Raw genomic sequence first — 13,960 nt, forward strand, 5'->3', positions numbered from 1 at the left:
GGTCTTAAAGTGATACTCCAGGATGGAACATGTTGGGTCCTATCACAAGGTTTAGGGCAGAAATTACCCCTACAGCAGGGATTTTGTGCAGCAGAAGCCCAGAGCGCTCGCACCAAACACCCCCTCCCTGCTCTACAGCCGGTTTCCTCTGCACTCAGACATGGTCATATTCTACTTGACCAAAAACACAAATAAACGGACTCCCACCGAAAAAAATCTGATGTCGGTCTGCATTCATGCTTTATTTAGAGAATTTTCAGCACGTTACTTTCACACAAAAACACAGCTAAATAAGGCTCTAGTTCTCATTGTGTCGTAAAACGGTAAAAACCTCCGCTGCAGAGCCACAGCTGGCTACGAGGCGCTCGCTGCTTAGTGTATCAGTCCGCGCACACGGCATGCCAGATATAAACAAACGCAGGTAGTCTGCCAGGACGAAGAGACACGATGAGAACTAGAGCCTTATTTAGCGGTGTTTTTGTGTGAAAGTAACGCGCTGAAAATTCTCTAAATAAAGCGTGAATGCGACTGATATCAGATTTTTCGGTGGGAGTAGGGATGGGTACCTTTCACATTTGAAACGATACAGTACCGATGCCCGGTACCTGGCAATCAGTACCGGTACTCAACGGTACCAAGTTTCGGTACTTTTTTGTGTTCATGTGGTAAAAAATAATGAAATAAAAAAAACATCAATTTAACAAATTTATTCAACAATATATAACCTTGGAATGCTGTGTTGATGTCCAGCATAGAAAATGACCTACTCTTCCACTCCCTTACAGTCACAAGGATGAATTTAGGTACCTAAACATGGTACCTTTTGGTTTTACATGAATCGATACCCAATACTTTTGACAGAATTCGGTCGGTACCTATAAAAGTACCTATTTCGGTACCCATCCCTAGGTGGGAGTCCGTTTATTTGTGTTTTTGGTCAAGTAAAATATGGCCTCGTCTGAGTGCAGAGCAAACCGGCAGAGGAGCTGGGGGGGTGTTTAGTGCGTGTGCCCTGGACTTCTGTTGCACAAAAACACTGCTGTAGGGGTCAACCTTGTGATAGGACCCAACTTGTTCCATCCCGGAGTATCACTTTAAACATGACACCAATCGGTTAAAACCAAGAGAGATACACCTGTGTTTTTAGGCCGTCATCCAAACGGTTGTCCAGACCCTCAAACTGAATTTTTTTTTTTTTTTTAAAGTGCAATCACAAGTAAAATAGCTCTCTCCGACTGTAAATGTTAAACCAGTGGAGAAGAGGAAATGGAAAATAATGCATTTCGTCACACAAGCTGCCTTATGACACAGGCCCTGTTCTGATTGGCATCTTCAAAACAAGAATCAATAGCGAAGAAATACCCAACACAGATTTCCTGACTTTGTGTGCTAAGTTTAGTCAGACCTTGTGGGTGCTCTGTGTGGACTGAGGGGACAGCTAAAGTCATGAAGCACTGGAAGCACAGGCTAAAGCTACATCGTTTGTGTGACATGAACAAGGACAACTACATGTGCAAGAAGTCCGAGGATTGGTTTGTGAAGGAAATTATACCAAAGGAAAAGTCTACATGAACAGTGAAGATAACAGCACCGCAGGAGTCAGGACGATGACATATTGCTGTACTAATATTCTGACCCATCCCTAATACACGCAACCTCACACACGACGAGGCTGAGCCAGTGCTTTGTTGTGAAAACTTGCATGTGGATACCTGCCAACTGCTTGAAACTTACTTCAACTCTCTGTTGTTTCTTTGGTCCTTGTTATTTACTGAAGCCTCACACGCAAAGACAACTTAATCAGCCTGCTAAATTAAGTATTCCAATGCAAATATTAGAAAAGTGAGAGCTTATTTGTGTTGCCTTAATTTGTTTTGTGTAGTTAAAGGCAAATATCTCAAACCTGACCTCGTGGCCACATTTGTCTCAAAGAGGTAACAGGTGCAGGTACATGGAAAACCACTCACCTCATGTTGTGTGTATATATGTATGGTTTTATTTCAGAGTATTAAATTGTTTGTAGATGTTAAGCAGGTTGAGTGTAGCAACAGTATTGGGTTCTTCGTGCTCCGTGTGCATGTGGGTTAGTGTGAAGCACAGTTAGACAAAACACTGGAGTGTTTGCTCTTCAGGCTTGGAAGGGACGCCAGCAGCAACAACACACACACACACACACACACACACACACACACACACACACACACACACACACACACACACACACACACACACACACACACACACACACACACACACACACACACACACACACACACACACACACACACACACACACACACACACACACACACACACACACACTCATGTCCAAACAAACATCCTTGTTGGGGATTTGACTGAATCCTGTAGCAGTATGTATGCCTGTTTGTACAAGATGTCAGTGTGTCAACCACATGACACACATGTTAAACTGCTCCCTCTTGTCACTTTCACAGACATGTTGCTTAGGTCAAGGGTCGCGTGTGGGAACTGTTGAGAGGATCCAGAGTGTGAGTTATCACTGTGGTCAGGCTAACTCAACACAGCAGCTCCGTGGCGATTACACCACACACAGAGGCCGGCTCACTAAGATTTGCATTCATTTCCCCAGTGCAGCAACGAGCTCCGATAAAACTCACATGCTGCTGCTGCTGAGCGATCAACTATCACAACTGTTCTTCTGCAAAACCAACACGTTATAAAGAATGTGCAGGTCTAATGTAAGCGTGCATTAAAAGACAGCATCACCTCTGCAGCCCTCTGCATCCTGCTCCACCACCCCTGACTGTCATGGCTCCCCTTTCTTTCCCCGACTGTCTCTAACTTGTTGCTGACCTGGACTAGTTTAAACACTGCAGTCATTGTGCTTTTAGGCTCCGTCTATCTTTCACTCGCCTCCCCTTCGGCTCCCTGCAGGTATAGATTTCCCGCATGTGAGCGAAAGCCAGTGAATAAGGGAGAGACCTGAACCTCCTTCTAATTACACCAGTGACGCAAGACCGAGAGACAGACACAGGGAGGGAGAGAAGGAGAGGGGATTACATGGAACGTCCATTTGCTAAAGGAGGATCACAGCTCCCCTGTGTGTGAGTATGTGTGTGTGTGAGTATGTGTGTGTATTTGTGTATAGCCGTCTACCCTGGTGCAGTGTCACTGCAGCACTCGCTAATTCATTCAATCTCCTTATTTGTTGGTGCGAGAGTGTGTGGTAGAAGAAGACAGGAAAGAAAGGGCTGCAGGGTAATTACTGGCACTTCCTGCTGCTCTCTAATTGGCCATCTGCTTTGCCACGGGGCGGGCCTACAGCCATCTTACATCAGCTGAGGAGGATGGAGAGGACCCGGCACATTCACACATGTGCAGCCCTGCCCTAACCCCTTCCCCTCTCTCACTCTCTCTGCCACACATGCAAAACGGACATCTGATGGAGGACTGTTCATCCAGACATCTTAAATCCAAACAGGGGCTGACACCGCTGAAACAGCACTTCATTTTTGACCATTACTTCATATCAATAATTCTACATATCATCTGTGATGTCACCCAATTATTTTTGATGCAGAGTTTCGAAGCCCACTGAAATCAGAGGCCATATTGGAAATGCTGAACTCAACCTAGCTTTGTTGAGGTTTGAATGAGATAAAGAGGCGGGTCTTCAGCCTCTTTGCAAAATTCCACCAGGGATGGGTACCATATCAGGTACTAGAGCTGAACGATTTTGGAAAATAATCTAATTGCGATTTTACTTAGACCAATATTGCGATTAAGATTTAGCGAACAATTTTTTATCTTCTGCATCGTTCACTTAACACAAGTTTCAAGTCATTTTATAATATGACTAACCAACAAAAGATACCGTTAGCATTTAAACAAGTCTTTTTTGCATTTCTTAATTGAAAAAGAAAAAGGAACACTGTAAAATTTTACTGACCTCCAGTTGTCAGTAAGAGTAACAAACCATACAGAAAAAAGTGACCGAGGGGTATGGCTCTACGATCCACTGGATGGATCTTTGTAGCCCAAATGGTTTTTTTTTTTTGCCTAAAAAACACAGCATTTTGACTTTAGCTGGTTTTAAGGGAGAACAAGTACAAGTTACTATATTCCCTCCAGGTCTGTGTAACTGAACGAAAATTTTTTTTTTTTTAAATTGCAGCCTTTGTGATTTGAAAATTGCATTCTATTACATTGCGATGTTGGTTTAAAATCAATAAATTGTTCAGCCCTGTCAGGTACTTTTATAGGTACCAACTGAATCTGTCTGAAGCCTGAAGTACCAAGTGCTGATTCATGTGAAAGTAAGTATTGAGAAAAAAATATATTAAATTGAAAAACCATGAGATTCTATTATTAAAAAAATTAGTATCAATAACCACATATACACACAAAGAGCCAGAAATGGGTACCATTGAGTACTGATACCGATTGCCAGGTACCGGGCATTGGTACCGTATCGTTTTAAATGTGAAAAGTACCCACCTGTCAGTCAAGCCAGCTATGTCCTTGGTAAAACTCACAAGTTTTATAACATTGAAAATTGTGATTTATGGGAAAGATTGTGTCCTGATGGAGAAATGAGCTAATCAGGCCAAAGGTTTTAAGGACCAGGCTAGAAAATGTGCTGATTTTTGCTCTAAGAAACACCGTATCTTGACCTAGTGTTAATAGTTTCAAGTGTTTCTGCAGCCAGCCTCTAGTGGACTCTTGTGGAACTGCACTTTTTAGCATTGGTTTTATATTTTAGATTACTGTTTTACAGGCACCAAGGAGAGCAGGTATTCTCTTCTGAAAAACCACCCAACCACTAAAGTAGATTATGCCACATATCACATGAAGCTCCCAACTTAAAAACTTGAAGCAACAGTCGCACCTACTCATTTGGCACCATAATAAAATAGTAATCAAAATAGCAAAATGCTACTCTAGACCTGATAACAAAAAAGGGTCATCAGAGCCGTTACTTCAACAGAACGATGGAAAAGCATATGCAACTGGCATTTGGTCTTCACAGTAGCCACTCCACAAAAACACACTCCATCAGTTGTCATCTCCAGTAACTCTAAGCTGTGCACGCACCAAAGTGTTTTTTCCCAGCTGGAGAGACGCCAGGTGGAAAACCCTTAAGAGCGCTTTGGAGGTGCAACATTTTTTAAGCCGAGACGCTTCGGTTGCTACGAAACCGAACACCCGTGTAAGTAAAAATAAGGAGGCACAGAGCAGAATACTTGCTGTGGATGAAGGAAGGCTGAAGGAGGAAAACGGGTTCTTCAGATTTTGTTGGTGTGAAGTGACATCGTTTGGTCATAGAACTTCAGGAAACAGGAAGGTTTAAACACTAAATACCTACTGTTCATCAGATTGAAGCAAGATCTTCCTATCTGATTGAGTATGGGACCCACATCAGATTCAGTTGCACAATTCATGTACGTGTCTCTTTTGTTGCTTATTTGGCTTTGAGGTATCCGCTTGGCCCACCTAATGCTGTAGATGAACATTTTTTTAAAAGTGCAGTAACATAAAAATACACAAAATGTGCAGCGCGACAACCAGGAAAGAGTGTAAAAATGTCAGCACGCCTCATTAAGAAAAAAGTATTGACAAATGGAGGAAATGTCACAAAATGAGACAAATATAAATATGTTTACAGCCTGGTTCGGAAACAGTTTGGGTTTGATTGGCTTATTTTTCTGCACACACAGGGAGGGGTGAGTTTTAAGTTGTTTAACATAAGTTTGGCCCATATAAGGGCATGATCAACAGGGGGGCACCACGTAGCTGTTTGTAAAGAGACTAAAGACCTGCCTCTTTACCTCCAAACTCCAACAAAGCTAGGCTTGGCTCAGTATTTCCAGTATGGCTTCTGTTGATGATGGGCTTCAAAAGTCTGCATCTGAATCAGAAGGGTGACATCACAGACATTACATCCGTTTTTTATACAATCTATGGTTTGGACACCAGAGCTGCCTGGTTAGCTTTCGAAAAAGGTGACGGCTTGCATTGAGTTTTAGTTTTCACAGGGGACCGGAACAGCTGTCCCCTCAGGACGAAAAGCCTGAAGGCAAACATGAACCACATGCTTCTTAATCCCAACCTACAACTCCTCATTAGTCATGTTCTGCTCATACAGGGTTGAAAAGCTGTCACTGAGCACGAAACAGACGTGTTCAAAAACCTGTCATATACGTGATGTAGAGGTCTGGGCCCGGGCTGAACCACTGAGTCTCAGAGGTTTAGTGGTTCGTCATCAATAATAGCAATTACAGAGATTTTGGCAGCAGAAGATGAGCCAACTAAACTTAAGAAGAGGGATTTTTACTACTATCGCAATAAGAAACGACAGACATAGCCGAACACTTTCAAGGGAAAAGGCTTCAGGGTAGTGCTTCCAGTGGATGGTCTGTCTCACCCTGGCTCTGTCTCTCTCCTTCCCCCACCTACACACAAACACACAAACACAGTGTCGCAGCAGACAATGCAGCAGCCAACCACTTCTCACGTTTGCTCCACTCATAGACAAAAAATAAAGCTGAGCATTCATTCTGCACAATGAAACTTGTATCACATCATCAAAACACTTCAAGCACTTTCAAGTAAAACAAACAAAGACATATTTCAAACGAAACACCGTGCCCATGCTCTGGATTTTTGGGGTGCTTCTCTTTTGCATGGTTCTAGTTGGTTGTTCAGCTTATAAGATTCAACTCTTAGGAGAAAATAGAGTCCTCTGGGGTGAGAATCAGGTGTATGTATATTTGTAGATGTGTGTTAGCACGTACTGTGCACCATGCTGCCCACACGCATCCACCCCCAAACTGCCTGTAGGCCGGACTGTCTCACAGCCAACTACCTACACCTATCTCATATATCCCATCCACCCTTCCTTCCTTCCTTCCTTCTTTCCTTCCTTCCTTTCTTTCTCTCCCTCCCCCCTCCTCAGATTACTGCAGTGTTTACCAGAGCTTTGAGAGACTTACCCACCAGGCCACGCGTGAGGTCACACTCGCCCCATCAGGCTAAAAAAAACCCACCCAAATCCTACCAGGCAGGCTGCCTGCTCACGCACTGGCTGCCCGTGTTTGCGGACGTTGGGGTTTTGTGTGCATAAAGGTGCATGTTGCGTGAGGCGTGCTGCGTTTCTTCGCTTTGCACAGAATCCTCCTGCTTCCTCAATCCTGCCTCATCTCTGTCTTGTCTCACCTTTGCCGCCCTGGTTTAGAGTGTCACTGATCTCCTCACAAGACTACATTGTTAAAAATGGCCTCTTCCTTTTCCTTCTTCTGCCCCCTTGGATGGTTTTCTTCTCCTCTGGCACACACACACACACGCACAGACACACACCAACAGGCCTACATTGTGCTGCCTGCCTCTGCAAAGAGCCAACAGTTTTCTGCTGAGCCCTTGCTTTTCCTTGGTGGGACATTAATACCAGGAGCTGGCCTGTGTGGACACTTGATGGCAGGGATAGAACAATAACAGTATTACAACACACTCACAGATGCCTCACAATGCAGACATGCTCTATTAGTGTTACTCCCTGCCCTCTCTGTCTCTTTCACACACGCGCACGCGCACGCACACACAAATGCCTTCAGACAGAGACAACAACAGGGCAAACAGGGAGGCGCCTATGGAATCCGTGGGGTCTTAGTAGTTGATGAGATACATTTAGCATAAGTGGATTAGCCTCAATACAAACCAATCCCCCTTTGCAAGAGAAAGGCAATGAGTGAGAAAGAGGCTTGCAGGGAAAGAGGTGAAGAACTAATCAGAAAGACAGAAAGAAAGACAGAAAGAGTGTGCAGGAAAGGAGGACAAAGGAAGCCAGGTGTGTGTATGTGTGTGTGTGTGTGGATGTCAGGAAGGAGTGCAGGCCTAATTTGTCAAGATACAAAAAAGGAGAAGGCAATTAAGTATCCGAGTCTGAAGCCAAGAGGAGGATCTGACACACTGACACAGGCTCGCGTCACTGTTACGACACGGCACGCCACAGCAGGCATGTGCACGTAGGTGTGGAATCTATGCCGAGGCGCTGCGAGTGACGTGATGAATAAAATTCAGGAGACACTGCAACAACAAAAGCAGAGCGAGGACAACAGACAAGAGCGGTGTTTCACATCCTGTGTGATTTGAATCCATTTCTTCTTCTTCCCTTTTCATAGAATTTTAGATCAATTCATTCACACAGGGGTTTCCTAATGAAACCACAAAGGAGGAAATGAAAGTTATTCTATAAAGAGGGTCATTAAGGCACCAAGAGGTCCCTGTTAAGAATCCTCAATAGACACGGTGATTGAATAAAAGATTTCCACTGCAATCGAAAACTTGAGAGTCTTGTTCAGTTGTGTGCTCTCCACTCACACTAGACGATATATTTCAAGATGGAACCAGTAATTGCTGAACAAAACCAGTGTGGTTTAAACCAGACTTTAAACTGTTGTAGGGTCTGGATTGGATTATACATCACACCGGTATTCAAAGTGCAAACTGCTCCTGGGAGATCTAAGAGGAAAAAGGTTCAAAGTGTCTTCATGTATGATAATTCCCATAGCTAAGTCTGCAATGTGCAATTTCTGTGCAGATGTGGAGCTCTTTTTGGTACTATCTGTTTATTTTCCACTGTGAGGAGTTTGCACATCAACCAAATTAACCTTTCAAAGTTTATTTACTGAACGGTACATCTTAGGGATGCACGATATTGGATTTTTGCCAATATCCGATATGCCAATATATCGAAACCCCTTTTGGCCGATACCGATACCGATAGCGATAATCACATGTTTGTTTGTTTTTTTCACTGTAAAGAAAGCTAAGTCTATCCTGTACTGGAATTTATATGTTACTCTTATTGTGACGGTCTTATTTGTTTAAGAAACACACATGAACAAGACAAAAAACATTTGATTTTACCATAAATAAGAAATGTATTATTTTTTCAAACCCAAGACATTTAGTATTGAAATAGAGAAAAATAATTCCTTTAGATCACATGAACTTTGAATGTACAATGCATTTTTAAACATAACCAAGTTGCATTTGATTATTTTAGAGCTACTGTAACAACCTGGTGACAGACACAGAGCTCTGCAGTGAAAATAAATGAAGTGCTACATTTTATTTAAGGAGCTTATTTTTTAGATGGAAAATAATAATAATCCTAACTGAATAGCACCTTATCGGCTGTGCATATCGGCAGAAATTTTCATATCTGCCGATACCAATATTGTGCCGTTAATATAGTGCATCCCTAGTATATCTCTGATGTGGCAATGTTTTGTTAATTAATTTATTTTCTTGTTAACATGCTGAAGAAGTTTGTCAGCTATCGTTTTCACTTTAGCTGCCACAGGGAATTGTTGTGTAGAGGCTCTTAGGCGTGGATCTGCACATGGATGTTGGTTACCGTGTTTTCCATACAGTGTAGCCGCTTCTTTACCAAATAATCCCCTGCTTTGTTGACAAACACATTGGCCATGTTGGTGAAAATTGGATTTTTAAATTATAAACTGGTTTGTATAATTTCTCTTGAACAGCCTGGTCCCAACCGTGAAGTAGCCCAGGACACGTAGTGAGGTGGCACCGAGCGGCAACCTCTGGTCGGAGAATATAAGAAAAAGCAGAATGGCTAAGATCTGCTTTTTCTCCAGTGTTGGCTTGAGGCTGGCTACGGAAGTACCAGATATCACATACACACAAAGCCAAAAAAGCTGTTTTCAAAGCAGAAATTAACTTATTTACGGACATGCTGTGGTTCAAAAAACGTCTCCTGTCCGAATCGTTAGTTTCGCTATCAGCACCTACTGTATGGGGGGTGAATTTTTTCTAACTCTGCAGTTTAGAGGGTATTAAGATCTCGAGCTCGCCACATAGCTGTACTCAAAGCCCCCACCACTTCCAAGATAGCCACAATAGTCAATTTGCTTCAAAAATCTGTTTCAGATACAGACTGGTGATGTCGGTGAGACTACGTCCATTAAATACACAGTCTATGGGTGGCACCTTGCTTCTTAAAGTGCCATCTACTGCGTTAAATACTGTAACACAATGAGCTACTTCCTTTGTTTTATATATGCATATTGGTCACACAAATAAAGAGGTAGTACAAGTAATTATTCGTGTAATGGTATTTTAGCCAGGTGGCGCCTCAAGAAGTGAGGCACAAATTTTTTCATTGAAAATAGCAAGGTATTAAAAGTACATCTCATACTTTTGTCACATTTTACATCCTCTATTATACATACTGGAGTATTTAAACTGATAGGTGATGTGCATAGGCACAGATGGACATTTCTGTCACAACAGGACACAATGTATAAAACAGAGCTCTCCTTTTTCAATTCAGCACAAAAAAGTAATTGTGTAAATCTCAGTTTCTGTGTGAGTGTGTGATGTTACCGTACCTCTTGCAGACAGCTTCTTAGTGTTGATAATTTTTGCAGCATATTCCTGTCCTGATGACTTCTTTACACACCTACGCACCACTGAAAAAGCTCCCCTAAGAAAGAAGAACATAAACAACCAAAAATCAGTTCCATTACACATGCTCGTTTTGCTTTTTGCATGCTCAAAAAGTGTGACATTAAAACTGCTTTTATTTTTGTGGCAGGTGGTTTGTTTTTGTGTGTATGCTAACAACCTTGATCCCCCTCTCACACAAACGCGCACAAACACACGCACACACAGTTTAGAGTCATAACTAACAGAGCAGCAGTGTGGGCAACAATCTAGCAAAGCAGCAGCAGTGTAACAACACTCGGGAGTGAGCATATCAGTTGAGGCTGTTGATTATAAATACATGGCTGAACTTGAACTAATTTTTGAAAGGCACACAATGCAACCTGCAGCCCCAGAAGGAAATTCAATTTGCACCAGCCTGCATAAAGAACAGACTGCATCTTGCGCAACAATGGGCTATATTGACCACATTCACAAGGTAACAACGCTCGCTTTTAAACCTGCTCAAGCAAAGAGGGAAGTGCACATCACACTTTTAAGCACCTCTCAGTCTGAGGGGTTTCATATTGACCTCAATGAATGCTCTATACATTTTTCACCTGCTAGCTGCTCAGCAGTTGACTGCTCAGCTCTGAGCATCATAGGACAAGTAATTATGCATGATTTTCATAGAGTCTGTACAGCCTGCAGTATCTGGAGTTTTCTTTAAAGGGGACAGCAGCCTTTTACTACTTTTCATGATATACCAAGGGCTGCTACTTTTATGCTGCACTCCACTCCAGCCACTCTGCTCCTTGTTTCAATTATTTACCAGTAAATGAGAGGTGACAGGTGACAGAAGCACAAGTCAGTGCCTTGATGTTAATAGCCTATGACGGAGCAAGATGCATTAACAAACGGAAGCAGAAATATAAGACGAGGTAAGTGGTCAGTCGGTGTACTGGAGATGCAGGGAGCAGTTAAGCTCGGCTCCAGCACGGAGGAGGATGTGTAGGTGTTTATATGTGTGTGTACTGCCTGTGCAATCAGTGCCATCGATTACTGTCAATTATTTGGCACAGAGTGGAAACAACAGCTGGAATTAAAGCCTTTGTATCTTCATTTATTTAACAAACACTGAGATTGAGATCCAAAAAGCAAGAATGTATCGTTTCAAACAAAAACACATGCACACACAATTTTACATCAAGTGTGATTGCAAGTGTACAAGTACAACCTGTTCATATGCCGTCAGAGCCTGTTCTTTTTAATTGCATCCAAGTATTTGAACCTACTTTACCTTGTCACTAAAAACAAGAGATACTGCTCATGTCACAATACTCTGCAAGGTGATGTTGCCATGTGAGCTAACTATGAGTAAACTAGCAGCAGGAAACTGGGCCTAATAGATCAAGCTAGACTCCTGTAAGTTGAGGAGGAGCAGTCTGTCCTCTGATACATCATGACGAGTGAGATGTTATGAGTTGCATTGCTCTGTGATTCACCGCATCAAGAGGCTTTGAGCTTGAAGGTGAAGCATGCACATGCAATGTTACAACAGGCGAGCTGGGCTGGATTGTGGATTGCACAATAGTCTTTCTGCTGATTTGTTTCTATATTAAAACAAAATTTTGACCTTCAGTCTGCGTGATAGGGCCAGTGCCGCCCTGCAGCCTCTGGTTTGGGTACAACAAGGGGGAGGTGAGGGTGAGGGTGGGGGTGGGGGGAGCCTTCGCCGGCCAAGAACAACAGATGCTGCTGCTGATGATGATGAAACAGATGAGGTAGTGGCCCAGTCTTCTTGTCGTCATCACAATACCAAGAAAACACGTCACTGCCTCTTGCACAGTAAAAATGACCACTATCACTGCCACGGTTTAACAATCAAGATCCGTTTTCAAGAGCCACGGTACATTCGTGGATAACATGACGTGATGATCTGTCCAGCTGGAGCGCACAGGCAGCTCACTGCAAACATAACGCAGAAGAATAACTTCCTCATTAAGTGATCCAGGGGTACGTAACGATACTCAACACGGTAACACAAATCATCTGCAGCTGCTCAAGGGGAGGAAAAAAGTGGTCGGCCTAGTTAGCTAGCGACCGCAGCCTTTTGGTGTACCGAGCCAGCACGGAGCTGTCAGACCCGGGGGCCGGTGAAATGTCACAGGGCTACCGTCTCCGGCGTCTCTCGGGGCCCCGCTGACGGCTCCACAAGACCAGACAATGCCGGTTAGCACACACGTATGAACCGACAGATGTTAATGCACCAACTCCATCACCATGAGAGACTAAAAGACGCAACACTAGTGGGCTAACTCAGCTAGTTTATCAATATCAGCATGGTAGCTGGTTGGCTAGTGACTGTACGTTAGTGCGCTGTTCTCAGCTAGTTAGCCGTTAGCGACGGTCACTTAGCCTGACTGCACCACGGCGATGACAGACCCACATTTACATACGCTGACGAATTATTCAAGCACTGGAAATGTCAGGTCTGCAAGCTATTTCTCCTAGCTATTGCCTGATAGCTCGCTAACCAGTAATAATGTGAGGCGAGGTTGCGGGGGTGGGGGACAAAACGACAAGACAAACACGATGCACACTGTAACGTTGAGACTGCTGCTGCTTACTTCCCGAGCTCCTCGTACAGCTGGTACTCGTCGGTAAACCGGGTGGAAGTAGCGGTGGTTGCCATGGTTGGAGCCGCTGAGTGGGGAGCCCGAGCCTTAGGGTACGACGATGGCTGGCTCTCTCTCGTGCGGGGTCCGGGAGGAGGGTAGCCTAGCCTCCAATACTGGAGTACCTTTCTGACAGGCAGGCAAGGCTGAAGAGGATAGAGGCGAGCAGAGACGGAAAGGGAGGGGCTGGTGAGAGGAGGAGGAGGTGGGGTGATGATGGTTGTGTGTGTGTGTGTGTGTGTGTGTGTGTGTGTGTGTGTGTGTGTGTGTGTGTGTGTGTGTGTGTGTGTGTGTGTGTGTGTGTGTGTGTGTGTGTGTGGTAAAGGGGAGGTATCCTCGCGAGAATAGGCTCGTGAGCATGAGACCAAGGCCTCCAGTTTTAATGATGGGAATTACGACACTGTAAACTGAACCAGAACATTTGGCACATCTTGAAGAAAAGACTCGACTCTTCTGCTTCTGAGCAGATCTCAGCTAATTACCCTTTCTTTAAGTCAATAATGTTAACATACATCTCTATCTCTAAACTTCTGATGCAGAAGACGCATGTGCAACCTCTAAAATTTTCACATGTTCAAAATAAAGCATTCATTCATCCATTTACAAAATTATGACACAGTGCTGAATCTGCAGTTCGCCGACTGTCCTCTTGAGTCTTGCTCCGGAAGTACACAAAACCACATACACACCAAGTATGTAGTATATGAAGGGCTGATTTCTTTAACAGCTGTGCGGGGGCTGTTTTTAATTTTTCTAACTCAGAAGTTTGGAGGTATAAAGAATAGGGATGTCCCGATATTACATTTTCACTTCCGATACGATACTGATACTGCAGCATTGAGTATTGGCCA

At 43.6% G+C, this 13,960-nt stretch overlaps 1 protein-coding gene across 7 annotated transcripts in view; it reads right to left on the reverse strand.

Annotated features, from left to right (window-relative positions):
* The window catches only part of LOC141784910 (calcium/calmodulin-dependent protein kinase type II subunit gamma-like), a 45,464-nt gene extending 32,177 nt beyond the window's left edge, over window positions 1-13,287 (reverse strand). For 2 of the 7 annotated variants that reach the window (XM_074662869.1, XM_074662874.1), the window contains exons 1-2: window positions 13,062-13,287; window positions 10,398-10,492 (exon numbers count right to left, since the gene is read on the reverse strand). In XM_074662869.1, coding sequence (XP_074518970.1) covers window positions 10,398-10,492; window positions 13,062-13,126 — 160 coding nt within the window. In that variant the 5' untranslated portion in view covers window positions 13,127-13,287. The remainder of the gene's footprint in view (window positions 1-10,397; window positions 10,493-13,061) is intronic. The other 5 variants (XM_074662868.1, XM_074662867.1, XM_074662873.1 and 2 more) reach the window with 3 other exon arrangements.
* Between the last annotated feature and the right edge of the window lie 673 nt (window positions 13,288-13,960).

The sequence above is a fragment of the Halichoeres trimaculatus genome, unplaced genomic scaffold (genome assembly GCF_033239565.1).
Source record: "Halichoeres trimaculatus isolate MK-OKI-2021-1 unplaced genomic scaffold, fHalTri1.1 fHalTri1_scaffold_23, whole genome shotgun sequence".
Lineage (NCBI taxonomy): Eukaryota > Metazoa > Chordata > Actinopteri > Labriformes > Labridae > Halichoeres > Halichoeres trimaculatus.